The sequence below is a fragment of the Melospiza georgiana genome, chromosome 18 (genome assembly GCF_028018845.1).
Source record: "Melospiza georgiana isolate bMelGeo1 chromosome 18, bMelGeo1.pri, whole genome shotgun sequence".
In the NCBI taxonomy this organism is placed as follows: domain Eukaryota; kingdom Metazoa; phylum Chordata; class Aves; order Passeriformes; family Passerellidae; genus Melospiza; species Melospiza georgiana.
Window position 1 is genome coordinate 9,920,983 of NC_080447.1, and position 16,462 is coordinate 9,937,444.

Below are 16,462 nucleotides of genomic sequence, written 5' to 3' on the forward strand. Positions count from 1 at the left end.
TCTGTCTGTCCTTGCTCCAAGCAGCGTGCTTGGGGTGATTCTTTCCCTAGAGATGCAAGAAGAAGCAGGTGCTGTGCTGCACAGCTGGAGTGTATTTTAATGTGAAGCACCTTCAGCAGCTCTCTCCTCCTCGTCCTCCTGCCTGGGGTGCTTCTGTGCAGGAGGGAACCTCAGGAGTGCCCTGGCCCTCCCTGGGTGTGGTGCCACCCCAGTGTGACTGTGCCACTGCTGTCCGTGTTGCCTCTTGACGTGGGTTTCCAGACTTGCAGGAATTGCCTGCATACAGAGGGGTCCTGTGGCTCCATGCTGGCCCTGGCAGCCTCTCTCCAGCCCCAGGAGCAGGCAGATAGTCCCCAGGGGCTATTTGTGGCCCTGAAGCAGCCTGACACTCCTGTGCTGCTGTGGGTGTGCGCCGGTGGCACAGATGTCAGACAGAGCCTTCATGCAGAGCAGCACCTGTGGAGATGAGAGACTGATGCCACAGCCATCCTGGGGTGTAAGTGCCCCTGTGAGTCCCCAGCCCCACTGCCCCGGGGAGAGGGTTGTGCTGACCGTGTCCAACTGGGCCTTCGTGTCCTGGGCTCTGTCTGTGAGGATCCTGAGCTGTGCTGTGGTTTGCTGGAAGAGGTTCAGCACAGCCAGCTTGATCTGCCCCAGCAGCAGGGTCTTCTGGGTGGCTGTGCTCTGGATGTGGGTCCAGCAGGACTCCTGGGGGACAGAGTGAGCCCCTGGTCACTGCCCTGTGTCCTTCTGTGCCCCCCAGGCCAGGCCTGGGTAACCCAGGAGTCCTGGCTGTGTATCCCCCCCCATGCAGAGCTGCTGCTTTTTGGGCAAGTGGGGATCCTCAGCTCAGCTCAGAAGGGTGCAGCCCAACTTGGCACCTCCACCACACTGGGCATCTCCTTGTGCAGCACACCTGGGGTCTGTACTGCTGCCCCTCTCCCTGGGGGTCCCTGGGCACCCCACATCCCCCTTACCCACTGGCGCACGTCCCGCTGGGCAGCCTCCAGGCGTGTGTGGAGCCGTGCCAGCTCGTTCCTGGTGCCCAGGAGCTGGGTGCTGCTCTCCTGACGGTACCGCTGGAGCTGTGCCCTGCCCTGGGCCAGCTGCTCCTGCCCGGCTTCTGCCTCCCGTGCCAGGGCTGCCCGCACCTCCGCCAGCACCCCCAAATGCACCAGCATGGCCGGCACGTCCTGGAACTGGGCAGTGGGAGGCAGATCCCTGCTGAGGCCGCAGGGATGACCCCTCCAAGGGCTTGGTTGGGGACACGCAGGATGGCACGGCAGGAGCTCACCTGGCCCATCGCGGCCAGCACGTCCCGCAGGTAGTCCCCGAAGGGCCGGAGGCTCCGCAGGCGCCGGGCCAGGCGCTCCCGGTGCCGCCGCAGCCGCTCCAGCTCCCGCCGCAGCCGGGCGCTCTCCGCTCGCTCCGCCGCCGCCCGCGCCCGCTGCTCGTCCGCCCTCCGCAGCTCCCGCTCCCGCCGGGCCGCCGCCGCCTGCACCGGGGCACGGGGTCAGCGGGGACCCTCCGGCCGGCCCTGCCCCCGCCCCGGCCCCGGCCCGGCACCTTGAGGAAGGACTGGAATCTGAGCACGGCGTCGCGGTGCTGCTCTCGCCTCCGGGCCAGCTGCTGCCGGCGCTGCGCCAGGCGCTGCATCCGCTGCTGGAACTCCTGCGGGACGACAGGGGGCCTGGAGCATCGCCCAGGCTTGTGGGCACCCGAGGGGAGCTGGGGACACCCCTGCCAGCCCCTTGTCCCCGGGCACACCCGCAGCGCCCTCACCTGCCGCTGGTTCTGCAGCTCCCGCTCCGCCTCCGCCGCCTCCCGCCTCTTCAGCAGCACACGGGTGGATGGAGGGAGCGTGGCGGGGCCCCGCGCTGTCCCCGTCCTGCCACGGGCTGCGTGCAGCTCGGCCGGGCTGCGGAGGGAGAGCCTGGGCAGGGCATCTGCCACCGTGCCACGGGCAGGGCTGCCAGGGGCCGCCGCTGTGCCTGGCCCGCTCACCCGGGGGTCAGGACCACTCAGGCTGAGCCCTGCCTGCATTCATGCTCCTGCCCACCCCTCCCACTTCAGCCTCCCCTGCTTGGAGTCCCCCAGCACCAGCGAGATGGAGCTGGTTCCATCTTTGTTCAATTTGCTCCCCAGGGAAGGACAGGTCACACCGCAACCTCAGCTTTCTTGTTAGAACCCGTGAATCCCCCTGCCTGCCCCCAGCCCATGGCTGCAGTGTCCTCTCCTCCCTGACAGCCATCCTGGCAGCGGCACCCGGAGATAGGAACACAAACTGAGATCATGGGGCACACAGGACACGCTGGCCTGGTGCCAGCCCTTGGGTCACCTGTCCCTGGAGGGCACAGGGGCGTCACTCACAGCAGCCGCAGTTTGTCCCGCAACGCCTCTCGCACCCGCGCCTCCAGCTCCGGCTCCATCTCGGCGGTGCCTCCTCCTCGCCCGGGAGGAGCTGGGATCGGGACAGCCGAGGAGGTGCTGGCAGCACAACAGAGTTGCCAGGGGCAGCCAGAGGCTCCCGCGGCTCCCGGGGATTTTCCTGGCTCGGCTCCGAGGGCGCGGTGCGGGGCACAGGGAATGCACCAGGGCTGCTTGCTGCGGGGCTCCCACTCTCAAACCATCCCATCCTTCCACCCACACTCTGTTCCCTCCAGCCCTCAGACCCCACTCCAGCCCCTCAGAACCCTCTGTTGAGGCTCCATGGCCCTCCAGAGAGCACTGTGCACAGCCAGACCCTAAGCACAGTCCCCAGCCCACCCTCAGCCTGCTCCAGCTCACACTGTTCTGACAACCCAGGGATGGCTCAGACCCCTCAATTTCACCCACAGCACAGACCCCGCCTCTCTCTGCATGTCCCAGGAGAGCTTCCCTTCTGCATGGGCCATCAGATCCCCTGTAAGCTGTCAGGTCCCCTTTGTCCCCCCATATGTGTGCTCATGTCCCCGTTACCCTGCACCCACACAAGGAAGAGATTAACTCCTGACTTGGACACAGAGCAACACTGCAGAAGGAATAGGGGAAAAATATTTATAATAAAAACAATTCAGCCTTCCCAGGGCCAGTGTCAGCCATGTCCTGCCCACACAGCCCTTGTTTCTCCCCTTGCCCCAGGACTGCTGTGGCCCCGTGGTGACTTTGTCCATCCCAGAGCTGCTCAGGGGGACTGAGCCAGAATCCCATATGGGAATTCGAGTCTGTCACAGGCATTGAAGTGAGGGGGTGTTCCCATGCTCTGCCTGTGCTGGGTGCCACCTTGTTTTAGGAACACCCAAGACAAAGAGGAAAATGGAAGACAGAAGAAATGGAGAAACAAGGCTGGAGAAGGATGGAGTGAAACTGTGGAAGTGGCAGGTGAAGAGAGAGGCGCCTGAAGTGTCCTGGGACAGGACACTGACAGGCTGTGCTCAGCCACACACAGTGAGGGCCTGCTTGATGCTGGATTCCAGCTGGAGCTCCGTGTGCTTCCTCAAGGAGGGATAGGAGCTATGAGCCTCGTGTCTCTTCTCTCACATCCTGTGCAGAGACCCCACTGTGGAGCTCATCATCATCACCTACACAGGGCACAGAGCAGCAGCATCTCAGCTACAACAGCCAGCAAGGATTCCTCCCTCCCTGGCAGCTGCTCAGCAGGGAGCAGGGGCTCCTCACCTTCTGTGAGGTGGTTCAGGTGAGCAGCCTGGGCCCTGCTCCCACTGACCAGCGCCATGGCCTCGTGCTCGGTGCAGCTGCTCAGGGCCTCCTCAGACCCCTTCCCCTCCTCGTCATCTTCAGAGTCCACCAGCACTAGGACATCCCCTGAGTCTGCATTCCTGGCAACAGCAGAGCAAGCTGGATGAAAGGCTGAGGAGAGCCTCCTCCCTGCCCTACAGGAAGGCTGAGCAGTGATGCCACAAGGAACTGGGCTGAGGAAAGTCAACTCACCTGAATGCAGCACCTGAATGGGAGAGAGAAGAGAGACAACATTAGAAACTGCCCCTCTGTATGGCAGCAGTGTGCCCCTGCATGGGGAATCATGAGCATTGACTCTGTGATTGCAGAAGGCTGATCAATGCTTTATTGTTACCACACTATGCCATACTAATGAAAAACCCATCAGCCTTGCCAGACAGTCTGATACAAACGCGTGGAACTAATTGATCAATGAATTAAAACACCATCACCAAAGTCCAATTAAGGAATCACACTTTGGTAAACAATCCCCATAACACATTCCACACATGCACAACCACTGCAGAGATTAAGATAAGAATTGTTTACTCTGAGCTCTCTCACAGCTTCCCAGGAAAATCCTGGGAGAGAATTATGTCTCTCTCTGTTCAGAAGATATGTGATTACCACAGCACTGGGAGTGCCACTGGTTTTATTGACTGGACAAGCCCTGCCAACCCTGTGCCTCCCCCAGATGGCCACTGGCAGCCCCAAGCAGAGGCACCGATGTGGAGGTGACCTGCCCAGATGTGGCACAGGCAACCCTGACTGACTCCAGCATGCAGGGAGGGACAAGCAGGTCAGGGATAGAGCCCCAGGAAGGACGAACCAACCCTTACCTCTGAGGCACAGGAGGGGATTGTAGTACAACACAACCCCAGTGACGGTGAGAACAGCCAGGAGGGACAGCACCACCACAGCACCCACGACCCCAACAATGTTCACCGGCTCTGCAGAGAGGGGACACAGATGGATGAGGAATTCCCAGGTGTGCAGCGCCCCCAGGCCCTCCTGGCACAGCCCCACTCACGTTTCACCGTGAGGCACACAAAGAGCTCCCTGAGCCCCACGGGGTTCTGGGCCTTGCAGACGTAGCAGCCCCCATCGGTGGCCTGGGAGCAGTTCTGGATGGTGAGCCTGGACACGTTGCCCTCCTGGGCAATGAGGAACCTCCCCCCAGGCTGGATCTCCTGCTGGGGCTGGGAGATGTCCCTGAGCCAGCTGAGCCGAGCTGCCGGCGTGCTCTCGGTCACCCGGCACGTCAGGGTCACGTTGTCTCCCACAAAGCAGGTCTGAGGGGGCTCAGACTCCAGGGAAGGGAGTTCTGAACAGCCCCGGGGCAAAAGGAAACAAAAACAAGAGTCAAGGAGGGAATGGAGGCAATTAACCTAACGAGCAATCAAGCTTCTGGCTGATTAAGAATCATTAACAGAAGGGAGGCAGGCGGGAGTCTGGGAGTTGAGCACTATGGGTTTGGCATTTGGCTCACTCAGGAGCCTCCCCAGGGGTGACCTGAGCAGCTTTCATGAGCTCAGTCCCTTCTGACACCTGTCTGCACATCCCCAGGGAAAAATGGTCTGAGGGCAGCCAGCAGGTAGGTGGCAGAGAGGAGAAGAGCAGCCCAGGGATTATTTCCCTTGGGAGCAGCAGAGCTCTTGTGAAGCCTTGACAACCCTTGGAAGATAATCACAGCCCAGATTTTCATCAGCCACTCAGATGCCTGAAGGGCACACACAGCTCTTAAACCCACCCTTGCCAAACCTCATCTCAAGCTGCCCACAGCCCCCAAATCACCTCTCACTGTCACACAGGTGTGTGGGAGCTTTCCACAGGTGAAAACACTGCTGGGGTGAAATTTGTTGGCCCCTGAAGATGGGCACAAAACACAGCTCAGCTACACCTCTGCCATGATGGACACCTGTGCCTCCTGCTGCACTTGCGCCCTGCCATGCCACCTCCTGCCTTCCCTGACCTCCTCAGTGCTCTGGAGAGCAGGGAATGCCCAGGGTACCCACCTGCCCCCGTTCACCAGCTTCATTACAGTTAATGAGGCAGCAAAAGCACTCACTTATCTCCACAGTGCAGGCAGGCTGCTCCTGCTTCACCACGTGGCTGCCCACACACGTGAAGACTTTCCTGTGGGCGAGGTGGGAGCTGTTGAGGGTCTCCACGTGGGTGTCTGAGGAGCTGGTGGAGCTGATGACCCAGCTGGAGTTCTCCAAGTCCTGCCCCTCCTCTCTCCAGTGCAGGGTGGGGTGGGGGTACCCTCCAGGCCAGCTGCAGAACAGCTGCAGCATCTGCCCTGACGAGGAGCTCTCAGCCCAGCACTTTGGGGATGCCTGTGGTGGATCTATCAGCAAGGACAGCACGTGGTCAGAAACACTTGCAGGGCTGGAATTCATTTGTCATCATTCCCCTTGGAAAATCTTTCCTGCTCCCTGACCTGCATCCCACAGCCCCAGGTGTGCACAGCTGTAAGTGACAACCAGCAGGGACCAAGAGGGGCTGTGACAGTCCCCACAGCCAAGCCTTGAGGGAGGGAAAAAATTATTGCCACAGCTTTGTCCAATGGAAATGAGATAAACACAGCAGGAAAATGGAATCCCACTGCCCTGGTGCTCATGGCACAGCTACCACTGAGTCACCACTTGAGAGCAAGGCACACTTCTGGCTCTCTCCCAGCTGCTCCGTGCACACACAGATCCACACACACACGTGCTGATTTAACAGCCACAGGGATTCTGGACTCTGATCCAGGCAGCATTAACACACTGTGCCCAATGCAGAGCTGAACAAGACCCCACCAAGAGATCCAACCAAAACAAGCCCCATACACCAGAGGTGTCAGAGGGATGTCTGAGGCTTATTTTGGGGAGCATTTAGTCAGAAGACTTTGAAATTACTTGAATTAATTAAAAAAACGTCATGGCAAACCCTCACGTGGGCTGCAAGAACACACCTTCCTGGGGCTGGTCTCTGCAGGAACTGGACACACACCTCAGGTGATCTCTGAAACCACCCAACTCTGGCAAGAAAGTTCTCTGCAACACTCCCTGTGTCCCACCTCTGGGGAGGATCAAACTGACCCCAAACCTTGGCTGTGGTTAACAGGGCACCTGTCAGCCTGAACCAGCAGAAACTGCCCCACATCAATGGGGCACAGCCCCTCCAGGATGTCCAGGTGGACACAGCCCCTCCAGGATGCCCAGCCAGAGCTGCACTTTCTGTGCTGAGCTCAGAACAGTCCCCTGAAGCCATCAGCTTTACATCCTGAACTCCCAGGCTCTCCCAGCACAACTCTGTCTAAAGAAATCTGCTCCCACAACATTAACAAACCAAATAAAAATCTCCACCCTCCCAACCTCACACAACACCAGCAAAAAGGAGCTGTTGTGGTTTGACCCCCAGGAGAGCCAACAGCTCTTGCATCAACCCACACACAGATGTGCCAAGGAATCCCTGGAGGTGTGGAACTGCACGTCTCCTTCACAGGTGCTTCCCATCCAAAACAAACACAGAACCACAGCCCAAGGCAGGGCTGCACCTTTGTCCTGTCACTAGAATGTTTACTGCTTGTGGGGTTGTCAAAGTGCAGTTTCCAACAAAAAGAGAACATTTTGGTACCACCCATGGGATGGGCTGTCAGCTGGTTATTCCCACACAAAACCTCTACATGTCCTGGGAGGCTTTTCCACAGCAGTGCCAAGTCCAAAATTTGCTCCAGGCCAGGATAAGATGTTCTACCAACAGGGGTTGTAAAAAATGGGGCTCTGATACAGAGGTTAAACTTCTAACTTTTAGTGATTCTGCTGCTGAGCTAAAGCATCTCCAGAAATCTTCTCCTCACCTATCAAAGGCTACGCCCACATCACCTTTGTTGTACTCAGACATTAGTGATACAATTAATTCCAGACTAATTAATGAAGCTCAGAGTGCAGCACCAACACTTGGCACCACATAAATATGTGGTGCTCCCAGATGTTCTGCTCCAGATCTGGGGCTTCTCATCCCAGTGCCTACATATCTACTCCCTGAAGCAGCCTGGGGTTCAACCTTTCCACACCCCCATCTGCACATTCCTTGCTGCAGGAAGAGAATTTTTATTCCTGTAAACTTTCAAGAGGTTAATCTGTGCAGAACAGGTGCAGTGTTTACACACAGGTAGAAGGAAGGAACGCCCTCAAGGCAAACAGGTCTCACACATGGAAAGAGCAGCAAGAAAGGAAAGGGCCAAGGGAGTACAGAGCACCAAAAAGCAGCAGATTTTCCCTCTTCTCAATCCTGAGGGCACTAAGAGCAGCACCAGATCTGGAGGGGACTGTTCCCATGGAATACATGAGGCATCAGGGCAAAAAATGGCTCCCTGGCAAAAGCAGGAATGATTAATTGGAGTGCTTTCCAGCCTGACTTCCACCTGTGCTCTGAACGTTTCTAAGGGAATGAATGGATGAAATAGACATGGAAAAGGGAGGAGGGGCTGATAGAACTGCCCTGTGCTGATAACAGGTACGCTCCCAGGACACTGCTCCTACATAAACCTGAGGAATTTCGTGCTTTCATCAATGTAAGACTTCTAAGTCGGGAAGAGTTCTCCCACTAAAGGACGGCACAGCACATCTATCCCAAACAAGGGAAAGCAGACAGCAAGCAGCAGCCCCTACCCCAAGGTTTATGGAGACTCGAGTCAGCCAGACTCAGAGGCAAAAGGTCCCCATGGAATAGCTACACAGAATGGAAGATGTGCCCAAAAACTCATTTATCACCAGCAATGAAGAAGAGACACAGTGAGGACTTGAGAGCTGCCATTTCCCCTCCACATGCTAGATCTGTGACAGAACATTTGGACTCACATTTTCGTGCTTGTGAGCAGATGTGAGAGAGATTCTGCACCGTAAAGCCGTCTGCACTTTCTAAATATTATCTTTCCACCAGTGCCAGATGAATTTGGGGACGTGGGAGGCCGAGGGGAGGAAGCCCAGTTCGGGCATGACTTACTGGCCACCAGGAGCTGCACCCTGTGCTCGTGGTCCGTCTTGTTCAGCACTTCCCTGCAGGTGTAGTTGCCCTCGTCCTGCACACGCAGCTCGGAGATGCTCAGGGAGCTGTTGTCCACCAGGGAGAAGCGGACATCGGGGGGGAAGGAGACCCTCGAGGAGAAGAGAGGCGGGAAGGACTGCGGATCCCCTTGGAACCAAACCACCTCGGTGGCTTCCTTGGACACGTTGCGGCACAAGAGGAGGATGTTTCCTCCCACCTGCCCAAAAACCACTTCATCTGTTCCTACAAGAGAGAGGGGAGGGCGTAAGGGATGGAGGGAATGGGCAAAGCCGCCTTCTGCAGCAAAGACCTGGATACCTGCTCTGTGTCAGCCCTCTGGGGTGCTTCTTACGGGACTGCTGAGGGACATCTGAGGTGACTAAAAAGCACCAGCGCACAGCAGGATCAGGAAAAGGGACACAGCTCCCTGCTCCCCTCCCCTCAGCCCGCGCTACCTGCGGCCTCCCGGCGCGGCACCAGCCTCCAGAAGCAAAGGGCGAGGACGAGCCGCGCCGGCGGCATCCCGCCGAGCCGCTGCATGGCTGTGCGCCGCTGCCGGAGCCCCGCGGAGGCGGTGCTGCCCTGCCGCCGCCCCGGGGACAGGCCTGGGAAGGGAGGGCGGGCGTGCCCGGTCGGGGGGACCCGCCCGCCAGGCCCGTGAGGGGCCCGTGATGGGGTTCGTCCATGCAGCGGGTCCCGCCGCCTCACAGCCGCCGCTTCGGGCGGCCGCCATCTTGAGACCCCCCCCCCCAACGCGGGGCCGCCCGCCATGTTGGGGTCACCTCACCTCCCTCCCCCGGCCATGTGGGGAGGCACCAGCAGAGCGGGGCTGGCGCTGCCCCCGGTGCCGCCCACGGACCGGGAGTGTTTGAACCGGAGAGCGCGGTGTGTGCTGAGCGGGGATCCCTAAGCAGTGTTCTCTGAGCGGTAAGCGACCCGCACGTTCAGAGAGCTGCTCTAATCCACCCACTCAGAGACACCGCACAAACCGCGGAGCGGGAAGAGCAGAGATAAATGGTTGTTCCTCTGTATAACCCCGCAGCGAGGACCGTAACCACGCAACTATGCTCGGGTTTCTCCAGGACACCTTACACGTGGCAGCTTGGAAGCACCAAGGCGTGCGTGAAACAGAGCGCTGAGACCCACAGGGTTGTCCCACTGAGCCCTAGTACATTAATTATTAATTAACCTAATTAGCGGTAGGGACGACAGGGCTGGCCCAGGTAACCGGAGCTCGGCCGGCCCCCCTCGGCTCCGCCTGGGGGCGCCATAGAGCTGGCACGGGGAGGCCTGCGGTGCGTCTCCACCAATGGGAGGGGAGCATAGCGGCGTCTCCACCAATGGGAGCGCAGCGGGGCGGTGCCTCCGCCAAGGGGCTCGGGCCGCTCGGAGCCGCCGCCGTCGCAGCCACAAACGTCGCCATGCCGGTGGACCTGGCCAAGTGGGACGGGCCGCTGAGCCTCTCCGAGGTGGAGCAGAAGCCAGCGCACCCGCTGAGGGTCAAGTATGGCTCCGTGGAGATCGACGAGCTGGGCAAGGTGCTCACGCCCACTCAGGTGAGCAAACCGGCCCTGCGCGCGGGGGTTGGCGCGGCAAAATGGCGGGATGCGGCCGGGCCTCCTGCGCTGCCCCTCCGGCAGCTGCCGCCGGAGCTTCCCCGGGTGCGGGGCACAGAGAGGGGCTGAGCTGTGGGGGCGGCCTTGCTGTGGGGGCGGCCGTGCTGCAGGAGAGAAAACCCGTGACTCTCACAGCCAGGGCGAGCTGGCACGAATGGCCTTTGAGCCCTGGGGTGCCGCTGCCAGCGCAGGCCGTGCTGGCCCCGTGTGCAGGGCAGGTGGCTGGCGCTGGCAGCGCGGCCGGTGCTAACGCGGTCATCCCTGCAGGTCCAGCATCGCCCCACCAGCATCGAGTGGGACGGCTGCGATCCCCAGAAGCTTTACACCCTGGTTCTCACGGACCCTGATGCGCCCAGTCGGAAGGACCCGAAGTTCAGGTAGTGGGGATGGACAGCTCCGTGTCCTGCATGGGGAAAAAGGAGCATCTCTCTTGGGCTGAGCAGAGGCTTAAGGAGGAGGTGGGGCTGTGCTCTGCCTAAGGTGCAGCTGTGGGGCTGTGCCTTGTCATAGAAATCATGTCCTTGCGTCTCTCCTTGAGCCAGGGACAGCATGGGGAGGAGCAGCTGCTCTTATCAAGGATGCTCAAAGTCTGTTGTAGCTAGAGCAGCACAGCATTTGCTGCTTGCTCTAATTTAGCACATATGTGAGTTGGAATTAGGTCTTTGCTGCCAGCAGACTATTAAATCTGGGACCAGCTCACCTTCCTCAAGTGAGCCTCAGCAGTGTTTGGAATCCCCCCTCTCAGAGGTCAGGCTGTGCGTTTCCTGCAGCCACATGGGGCTGGTTTTGGCAGGCTGTGCATCCCAACAAAGCAGGGCCTGCTCTGGGACTGGTGCTCTTTGGGTTTGGCAAACAAGGAATGGCAGCTCTTTGTTTACTCCATGCTGACAGCCTCATGGAAAAGCAGCAAGCAGCTGGAGTGACAGAGGTTGTTCTTACCTGTGGCTCTGCCAGATTGTTCTGTGCCTTCTCCTTTCAGGGAGTGGCATCACTTCCTGGTGACCAACATGAAGGGCAACAACGTGGGCAGCGGGACCGTCATGTCGGATTACGTTGGCTCCGGGCCTCCCAAGGGAACAGGTTGGTACCTGCAGCAGCTCCCAGGTGCTGCTGTGGATCACACCCAGTGCAGCAGGGTGGGGAGAGCCCTGCAGGAACAATCCATGCAGGATTGCTGGGGGCTGCACACTGCAGGGATCCAGCCTGGCTAATGCACCTAATTCCCTGAGCAGCTGTGGGCTCACCTGGGGTGTGGTGGGGTTCACGGGGGTCCCAGGATGAGGGAAGAGATGAGGATCTGACTCCGTGTTTCAGAAGGCTGAGTTGTTATTTTATAATATATATTATATGAAAAGAAAATTATATATTAATGATACATTAAAATGATATATTAAAACTATACTAAAAGAACAGAAGCAAGGATTTCATCAGAAAGCTAGCAAGGAATAGAAAGGAATGATAATAAAATCTTGTGACTGACCAGAGTCTGAGACTGCTGGACTGTGATTGGCCATTAATTAAAAACAACTGCATGAGACCAATCAAAGATGCACCTGTTGCATTCCACAGCAGCAGGTAATTATTGTTTACAACTGGTTTCTGAGGCCTCTCAGGAGAAAAGATATTATTATTATATATATTATATTGAAAGAAAAGGATATATTTAAACTGTACTAGAAGAACAAAAGAAAGGATTTCATCAGAAAGCTAGCAAGGAATAGAAAGGAATGATAATAAAATCTTGTGACTGACCAGAGAATCTGAGACAGCTGGACTGTGATTGGCCATTAATTAAAAACAACCACATGAGACCAATCACAGATGCACCTGTTGCATTCCACAGCAGCAGATAATTGATGTTTACAACAGATTTATGAGGCCTCTCAGGAGAAAAGATATTATGATATATATATATATATTATAATAAAAGAAAATGATATATTAAAGCTATACTAAAAGAACAGAAGCAAGGATTTCCTCACAAAGCTAGCAAGGAAAGAAGGGAGCGATAACAAAACCTTGTGACTGACCAGAGCATTTGAGCCAGCTGTGGTGCAGGGCTCTGACGGCGCTGTCGGTCCCCCCGCAGGGCTGCACCGCTACGTGTGGCTGGTGTACGAGCAGGCGCAGCCGCTGGCCTGCAGCGAGCCCGTGCTCTCCAACCGCTCCGGGGACAAGCGCGGCAAGTTCAAGGTGGCCGCGTTCCGCAGCAAGTACGGGCTGGGCGCGCCCGTGGCGGGCACCTGCTACCAGGCCGAGTGGGACGATTACGTGCCCAAGCTCTACGAGCAGCTCTCGGGGAAGTAGGGCCAGGGCCCGCGGTGGGGCTGGGCACGGCGCTGCAGTTGTGTTCTGTTAATGAGTTTGAGCCAAGTGTCCTGCTCTGACAATGTCACTGTCCCTGCTCTGTCCCTGTGCTGATGCTCGTGGTATCCTAGCTAGAGAGCTGCCCCTGGCTCCAAACTGACCTGCTTAAGGGAAACAGTAGCCTTTGTGAATTAGTGTCAATTCAGGGGGTCTCTGCTGTCTTGGCATGGCTTGAGGTGGCAGGGGTGTGGGTGCACAACCACTTTGGGGCAGGTGTTGGCTGTGGAGACTCCCAGGAGAGGGGAGAGGGCAGTCCAAGGGAAACTTCTCCCCCCTTTTTTTTTTTTTCTTTCCCCCCTCCTACATTTGGCCAGTGCCTCCACATCACCACTACAGTAGTGAAGGTGCAGCTCGAGGGGAGGCAGGAGCTGGCCTAGAGCACTTCCCTCTGTTCTCTGCTGCCACCCAAAGCTGAGACCACTTTGTTCTGTTCAGTCCTGTGGTGCCCTGCCCTGTGCTCACAGTGCAATTAAAAACTTCCCAAGGTACTTGGTGTGCTTGGTTGTCTTCTTGGGGGGATGAGGGCAGTGCTCAGGGAGCAGTGGGTGCTGTTGTGTTCCTGGGATGAGGCTGGACCCTGTGCCAGGGCTCCCATTCCTGGAGGGACACAGCTCAAAGCCATCGTGTCTTTCTATCTCAAAAACATTCCCAGCCTTCAGTTCCTTCCCAGGGGATCTCCACTCACTCCCAGACCCGTGGGGAGCCCTCCACAGGAGCCCCCACATTACCACAGCACATCTGACACCCCAACAGTCAGAACAGTCTGGGCACCACCAGCTTCCCTGACCTGAAGCCACTTCTCAGCCCAGCTGCAGATCCCAGGTGCTTCCTGCTACTCCAGTGAGGCCTGGGGGTGTCTCCTGAGTGTCCAGAGCAGAAATGAGCCTTTGGTAGAGCCTGGTGGCTATAAAAAGGTAAAAAAGGTGAAGCCAGTGCAATTCAGCTTCACAGAATCAGGAGCCTTCCCCCTTTTTTCCAAGCTGCTCTATCAAAGCTCTGCAGTGACATGGTCTGACAAACAGGAATCAGCAGCACCCTGTGAAAATAAAACCCCAGGGCAGTTTTATCAGCCCAGCAATTAAAACATTTCCAGAGCATCAGTGATTTTCCAGGAAAACAGCCCCAAGGCCCACCAGAGTTAGGTTGGAGCAAGGCTCACAAGGCTCATCCATCCTTGGACTGCTCAGAGGACATGAAAAAATAAAAAATCCATTACCCTCAAAGCCTCCAGTGCCAGGAACCAGCCCTGCCCAGGCTGAGGGACACCTGTGGAATGGGACACCTGTGGAATGTGTCCCCTCCCCATCCCCACCTTGCACCTGTGCTGGGCCACGAGCCACCCCTCCCACAATGACACAGCCAGGCATTGTGATGAACACTTTTATTTACAAATATAATTAAAAGCTCTGACAGTTATTCATGCTCTTCCCTGGAACCTGAAAAATGTTTTTGTTGTTTTGTTGGTTTTTTTGTCCTTTTTTTTTTGTTGGTTTTTTTTTTAAAGTGCATGCAAAAGAAGTAAAGCCTTTTTTTTTTCTCTTTTTATTGTAAGAAAATACACAGTTTGAAAGTGTGAATAATGCAATATTTATGACCAAGATCATGGGGTTGGGGGTGGACTTGGGGGAGGAACAAAAAAAAACCCCCCAAAAAAAAACAAATAAAAGAAAAACTGAAAAGGGCTGGGATGATCTAACAGACAGTGTTGAGCTCCAGAACAGAACTGGAGAGTGGGGGGTGGCTGGAGCAGGAAGGGAGGGGGGGAAAGAAGTAAAAAAATTTTTGATCAGAGAAACAGTTAAAATACAATATGAAAATAAGTAAAAGCTCTCCTTAAATTCCTTCTATACACAAAATACACGATTTGACAAAGCCCAATTTGTGCTACTGGGATCCTGTGGGCTCATTTAAGTGTATTCACATTCTCTGCGACAGCAGAAAATGATTTATGATACAATCAAGAATATGCCCAGGGGCCAGGGCTTGTCCCTGCTGCCCCTGGCATGGTTCTCCTAAAAATCACCACGTCGTCACCCTCCCCTCCCCACCCCCAAAAAAGTAATAATATGTCACCACTGATATGTACAGCACGATTAAGTTTTTTTTTTCTGTAAAATGTATCAAATTTTTTTTTCAATCTTTAATAAAACTTTTTTTTTATTATTTAATTATTCCTGATGAATAAATACCAAAAAAATAAAAATAAAATAAAATTATGCAGCAGCTAGTTAAGGTAAGGCTGCGGATTCAGTCTCTCTCCCCCTGGGATCGTAGATATCTTTTAATTATTAATATTTTTTTGCTTGTACTTTCATTGATTGGTGGTAAAATGAGTGATTGCTCAGAAGCAACATACATCCACTTGGTGGCTTTTTTTTTTTTATATATATATTTTTTTTTTCTCCATTAAAATTGTCTCCAAAGTTTTCACTGAAACATTTTTAATCATTGCACAGAGACATCAATACTGTGACATACTATGGAAAAGACTGCCAGGAGCTGTCCTGCACCGGGACGTGACGGGGGAAAGGGGCCCCTGATGGATAAGAATATACAGGCACTGGTCCGACACGATGTCAGTAAGAGAGACAGAAAGAGAGAGAGCACGCCCGTCAACATGGGGAATGTTGGGTTTGCAAGTTTTATCCTTACTTGGTTTGCTTTCTGTGGTTTTTGTTTTGTTTTGTTTTTTTTTTGTTTTGTTTTTAAATGGCAAAGAAATTTAACCTCATCTATAGTCCTCCTTGGGATACTCTAATGTGACCAAATTCCCAAAGCCCATCCGCAGGCTCTCCATGTCAAACGTCTCAATCTCTCGCTCCTGCCTTTCCAACAGGAACTTGATCCTCTCGCTGCGTTCCTTCTGCAGGGCGGCGAGCTCCTCCTCGATCTGCAAGGGGCACAGTCAGCAGCGCCCAGCACAGATCCATGTCCCCAAAATCCCCAAAATCCCCTCTGCAAGGAGCACAGCCAGCCCCCAGCACAGCTCTGTGTCCCCAAAATCCCCTCTGCAAGGAGCACAGCCAGCAGCCCCTAGCACAGATCCATGTCCCCAAAATCCCCTCTGCAAGGGGCACAGCCAGCAGCCCCCAGCACAGATCCAGGCTGTGTGTATCCCCAAAATCCCCTCTGCAAGGGGCACAGCCAGCCCCCAGCACAGCTGCATGTCCCCTGTATCCCCAAAATCAACAGGCACAGTCAGCAGCCCCCAGCATGGATCCCTGTCCCCTGTATCCCCAAAATCCCCTCTCAAGGAGCACAGCCAGCAGCCCCCAGCACAAATCCACACTGTGTGTATCCCCAAAATCCCCTCTGCAAGGGGCACAGCCAGCAGCCTCTAGCACAGATCCATGTCCCCAAAATTCCCTCTCAAGGAGCACAGCCAGCAGCCCCCAGCACAGCTCCACACTGCCCTTGTCCCCCAAAATCAATGAGCACAGTCAGCAGCCCACAGCACAGCTCCCTGTCCCCTGTATCCCCAAAATCCCCTCTGCAAGGGGCACAGCCAGCTGCCCCCAGCACAGTTCCATCCTCCCTGTGTCCCCCCAAAATCTCCTCTGATACAAGCACAGCTCCAGCCTCCTGTATCCCCAAAATCCCCTCTGCAAGGGACACAGCCAGCTGCCCCCAGCACAGATCCACACTGCCCCATGTCCCCAAAATCAACAAGCACAGTCAGCAGCCCCCAGCACAGATCCAGGCTGTGTGTATCCCCAAAATCCCCT

General features: G+C 55.9%; 4 protein-coding genes across 6 annotated transcripts in view; 1 reads left to right on the plus strand and 3 right to left on the minus strand.

Moving 5' to 3' along the window:
* Window positions 1–4: 4 nt before the first annotated feature.
* On the minus strand, window positions 5–2,455 carry CFAP73 (cilia and flagella associated protein 73). 3 transcript variants are annotated; one of them, XM_058036840.1, is made up of 7 exons: window positions 2,371–2,448; window positions 1,783–1,918; window positions 1,567–1,671; window positions 1,295–1,495; window positions 978–1,199; window positions 553–708; window positions 12–456 (listed from the first exon to the last, which is right to left on the minus strand). In XM_058036840.1, the coding sequence occupies exons 1-7, from the start codon at window positions 2,427–2,429 to the stop codon at window positions 361–363; spliced, it is 975 nt and encodes a 324-aa protein (XP_057892823.1). In that variant the 5' UTR covers window positions 2,430–2,448; the 3' UTR covers window positions 12–360. The 3 variants fall into 3 exon arrangements, with proteins under 3 accessions (XP_057892822.1, XP_057892823.1, XP_057892821.1); XM_058036839.1 differs by having other exon boundaries at window positions 5–472; window positions 1,783–2,455; XM_058036838.1 differs by having other exon boundaries at window positions 1,783–2,455.
* Window positions 2,456–3,028: 573 nt separating this feature from the next.
* On the minus strand, window positions 3,029–9,306 carry VSIG10 (V-set and immunoglobulin domain containing 10). Its single transcript, XM_058037104.1, has 8 exons — window positions 9,210–9,306; window positions 8,713–8,997; window positions 5,786–6,067; window positions 4,748–5,041; window positions 4,557–4,667; window positions 3,931–3,943; window positions 3,658–3,818; window positions 3,029–3,560 (listed from the first exon to the last, which is right to left on the minus strand). The coding sequence occupies exons 1-8, from the start codon at window positions 9,292–9,294 to the stop codon at window positions 3,493–3,495; spliced, it is 1,299 nt and encodes a 432-aa protein (XP_057893087.1). The 5' UTR covers window positions 9,295–9,306; the 3' UTR covers window positions 3,029–3,492.
* Window positions 9,307–10,109: 803 nt separating this feature from the next.
* PEBP1 (phosphatidylethanolamine binding protein 1) lies at window positions 10,110–13,225 on the plus strand. Its single transcript, XM_058036637.1, has 4 exons — window positions 10,110–10,310; window positions 10,638–10,747; window positions 11,350–11,450; window positions 12,460–13,225. The coding sequence occupies exons 1-4, from the start codon at window positions 10,176–10,178 to the stop codon at window positions 12,675–12,677; spliced, it is 564 nt and encodes a 187-aa protein (XP_057892620.1). The 5' UTR covers window positions 10,110–10,175; the 3' UTR covers window positions 12,678–13,225.
* A 1,924-nt stretch (window positions 13,226–15,149) lies between these two features.
* TAOK3 (TAO kinase 3) overlaps window positions 15,150–16,462 on the minus strand; it is a 45,078-nt gene continuing 43,765 nt past the window's right edge. The window contains exon 20 of the mRNA XM_058036635.1: window positions 15,150–15,627. Within this exon, the coding sequence (XP_057892618.1) occupies window positions 15,466–15,627 (162 nt within the window). The 3' untranslated portion in view covers window positions 15,150–15,465. The remainder of the gene's footprint in view (window positions 15,628–16,462) is intronic.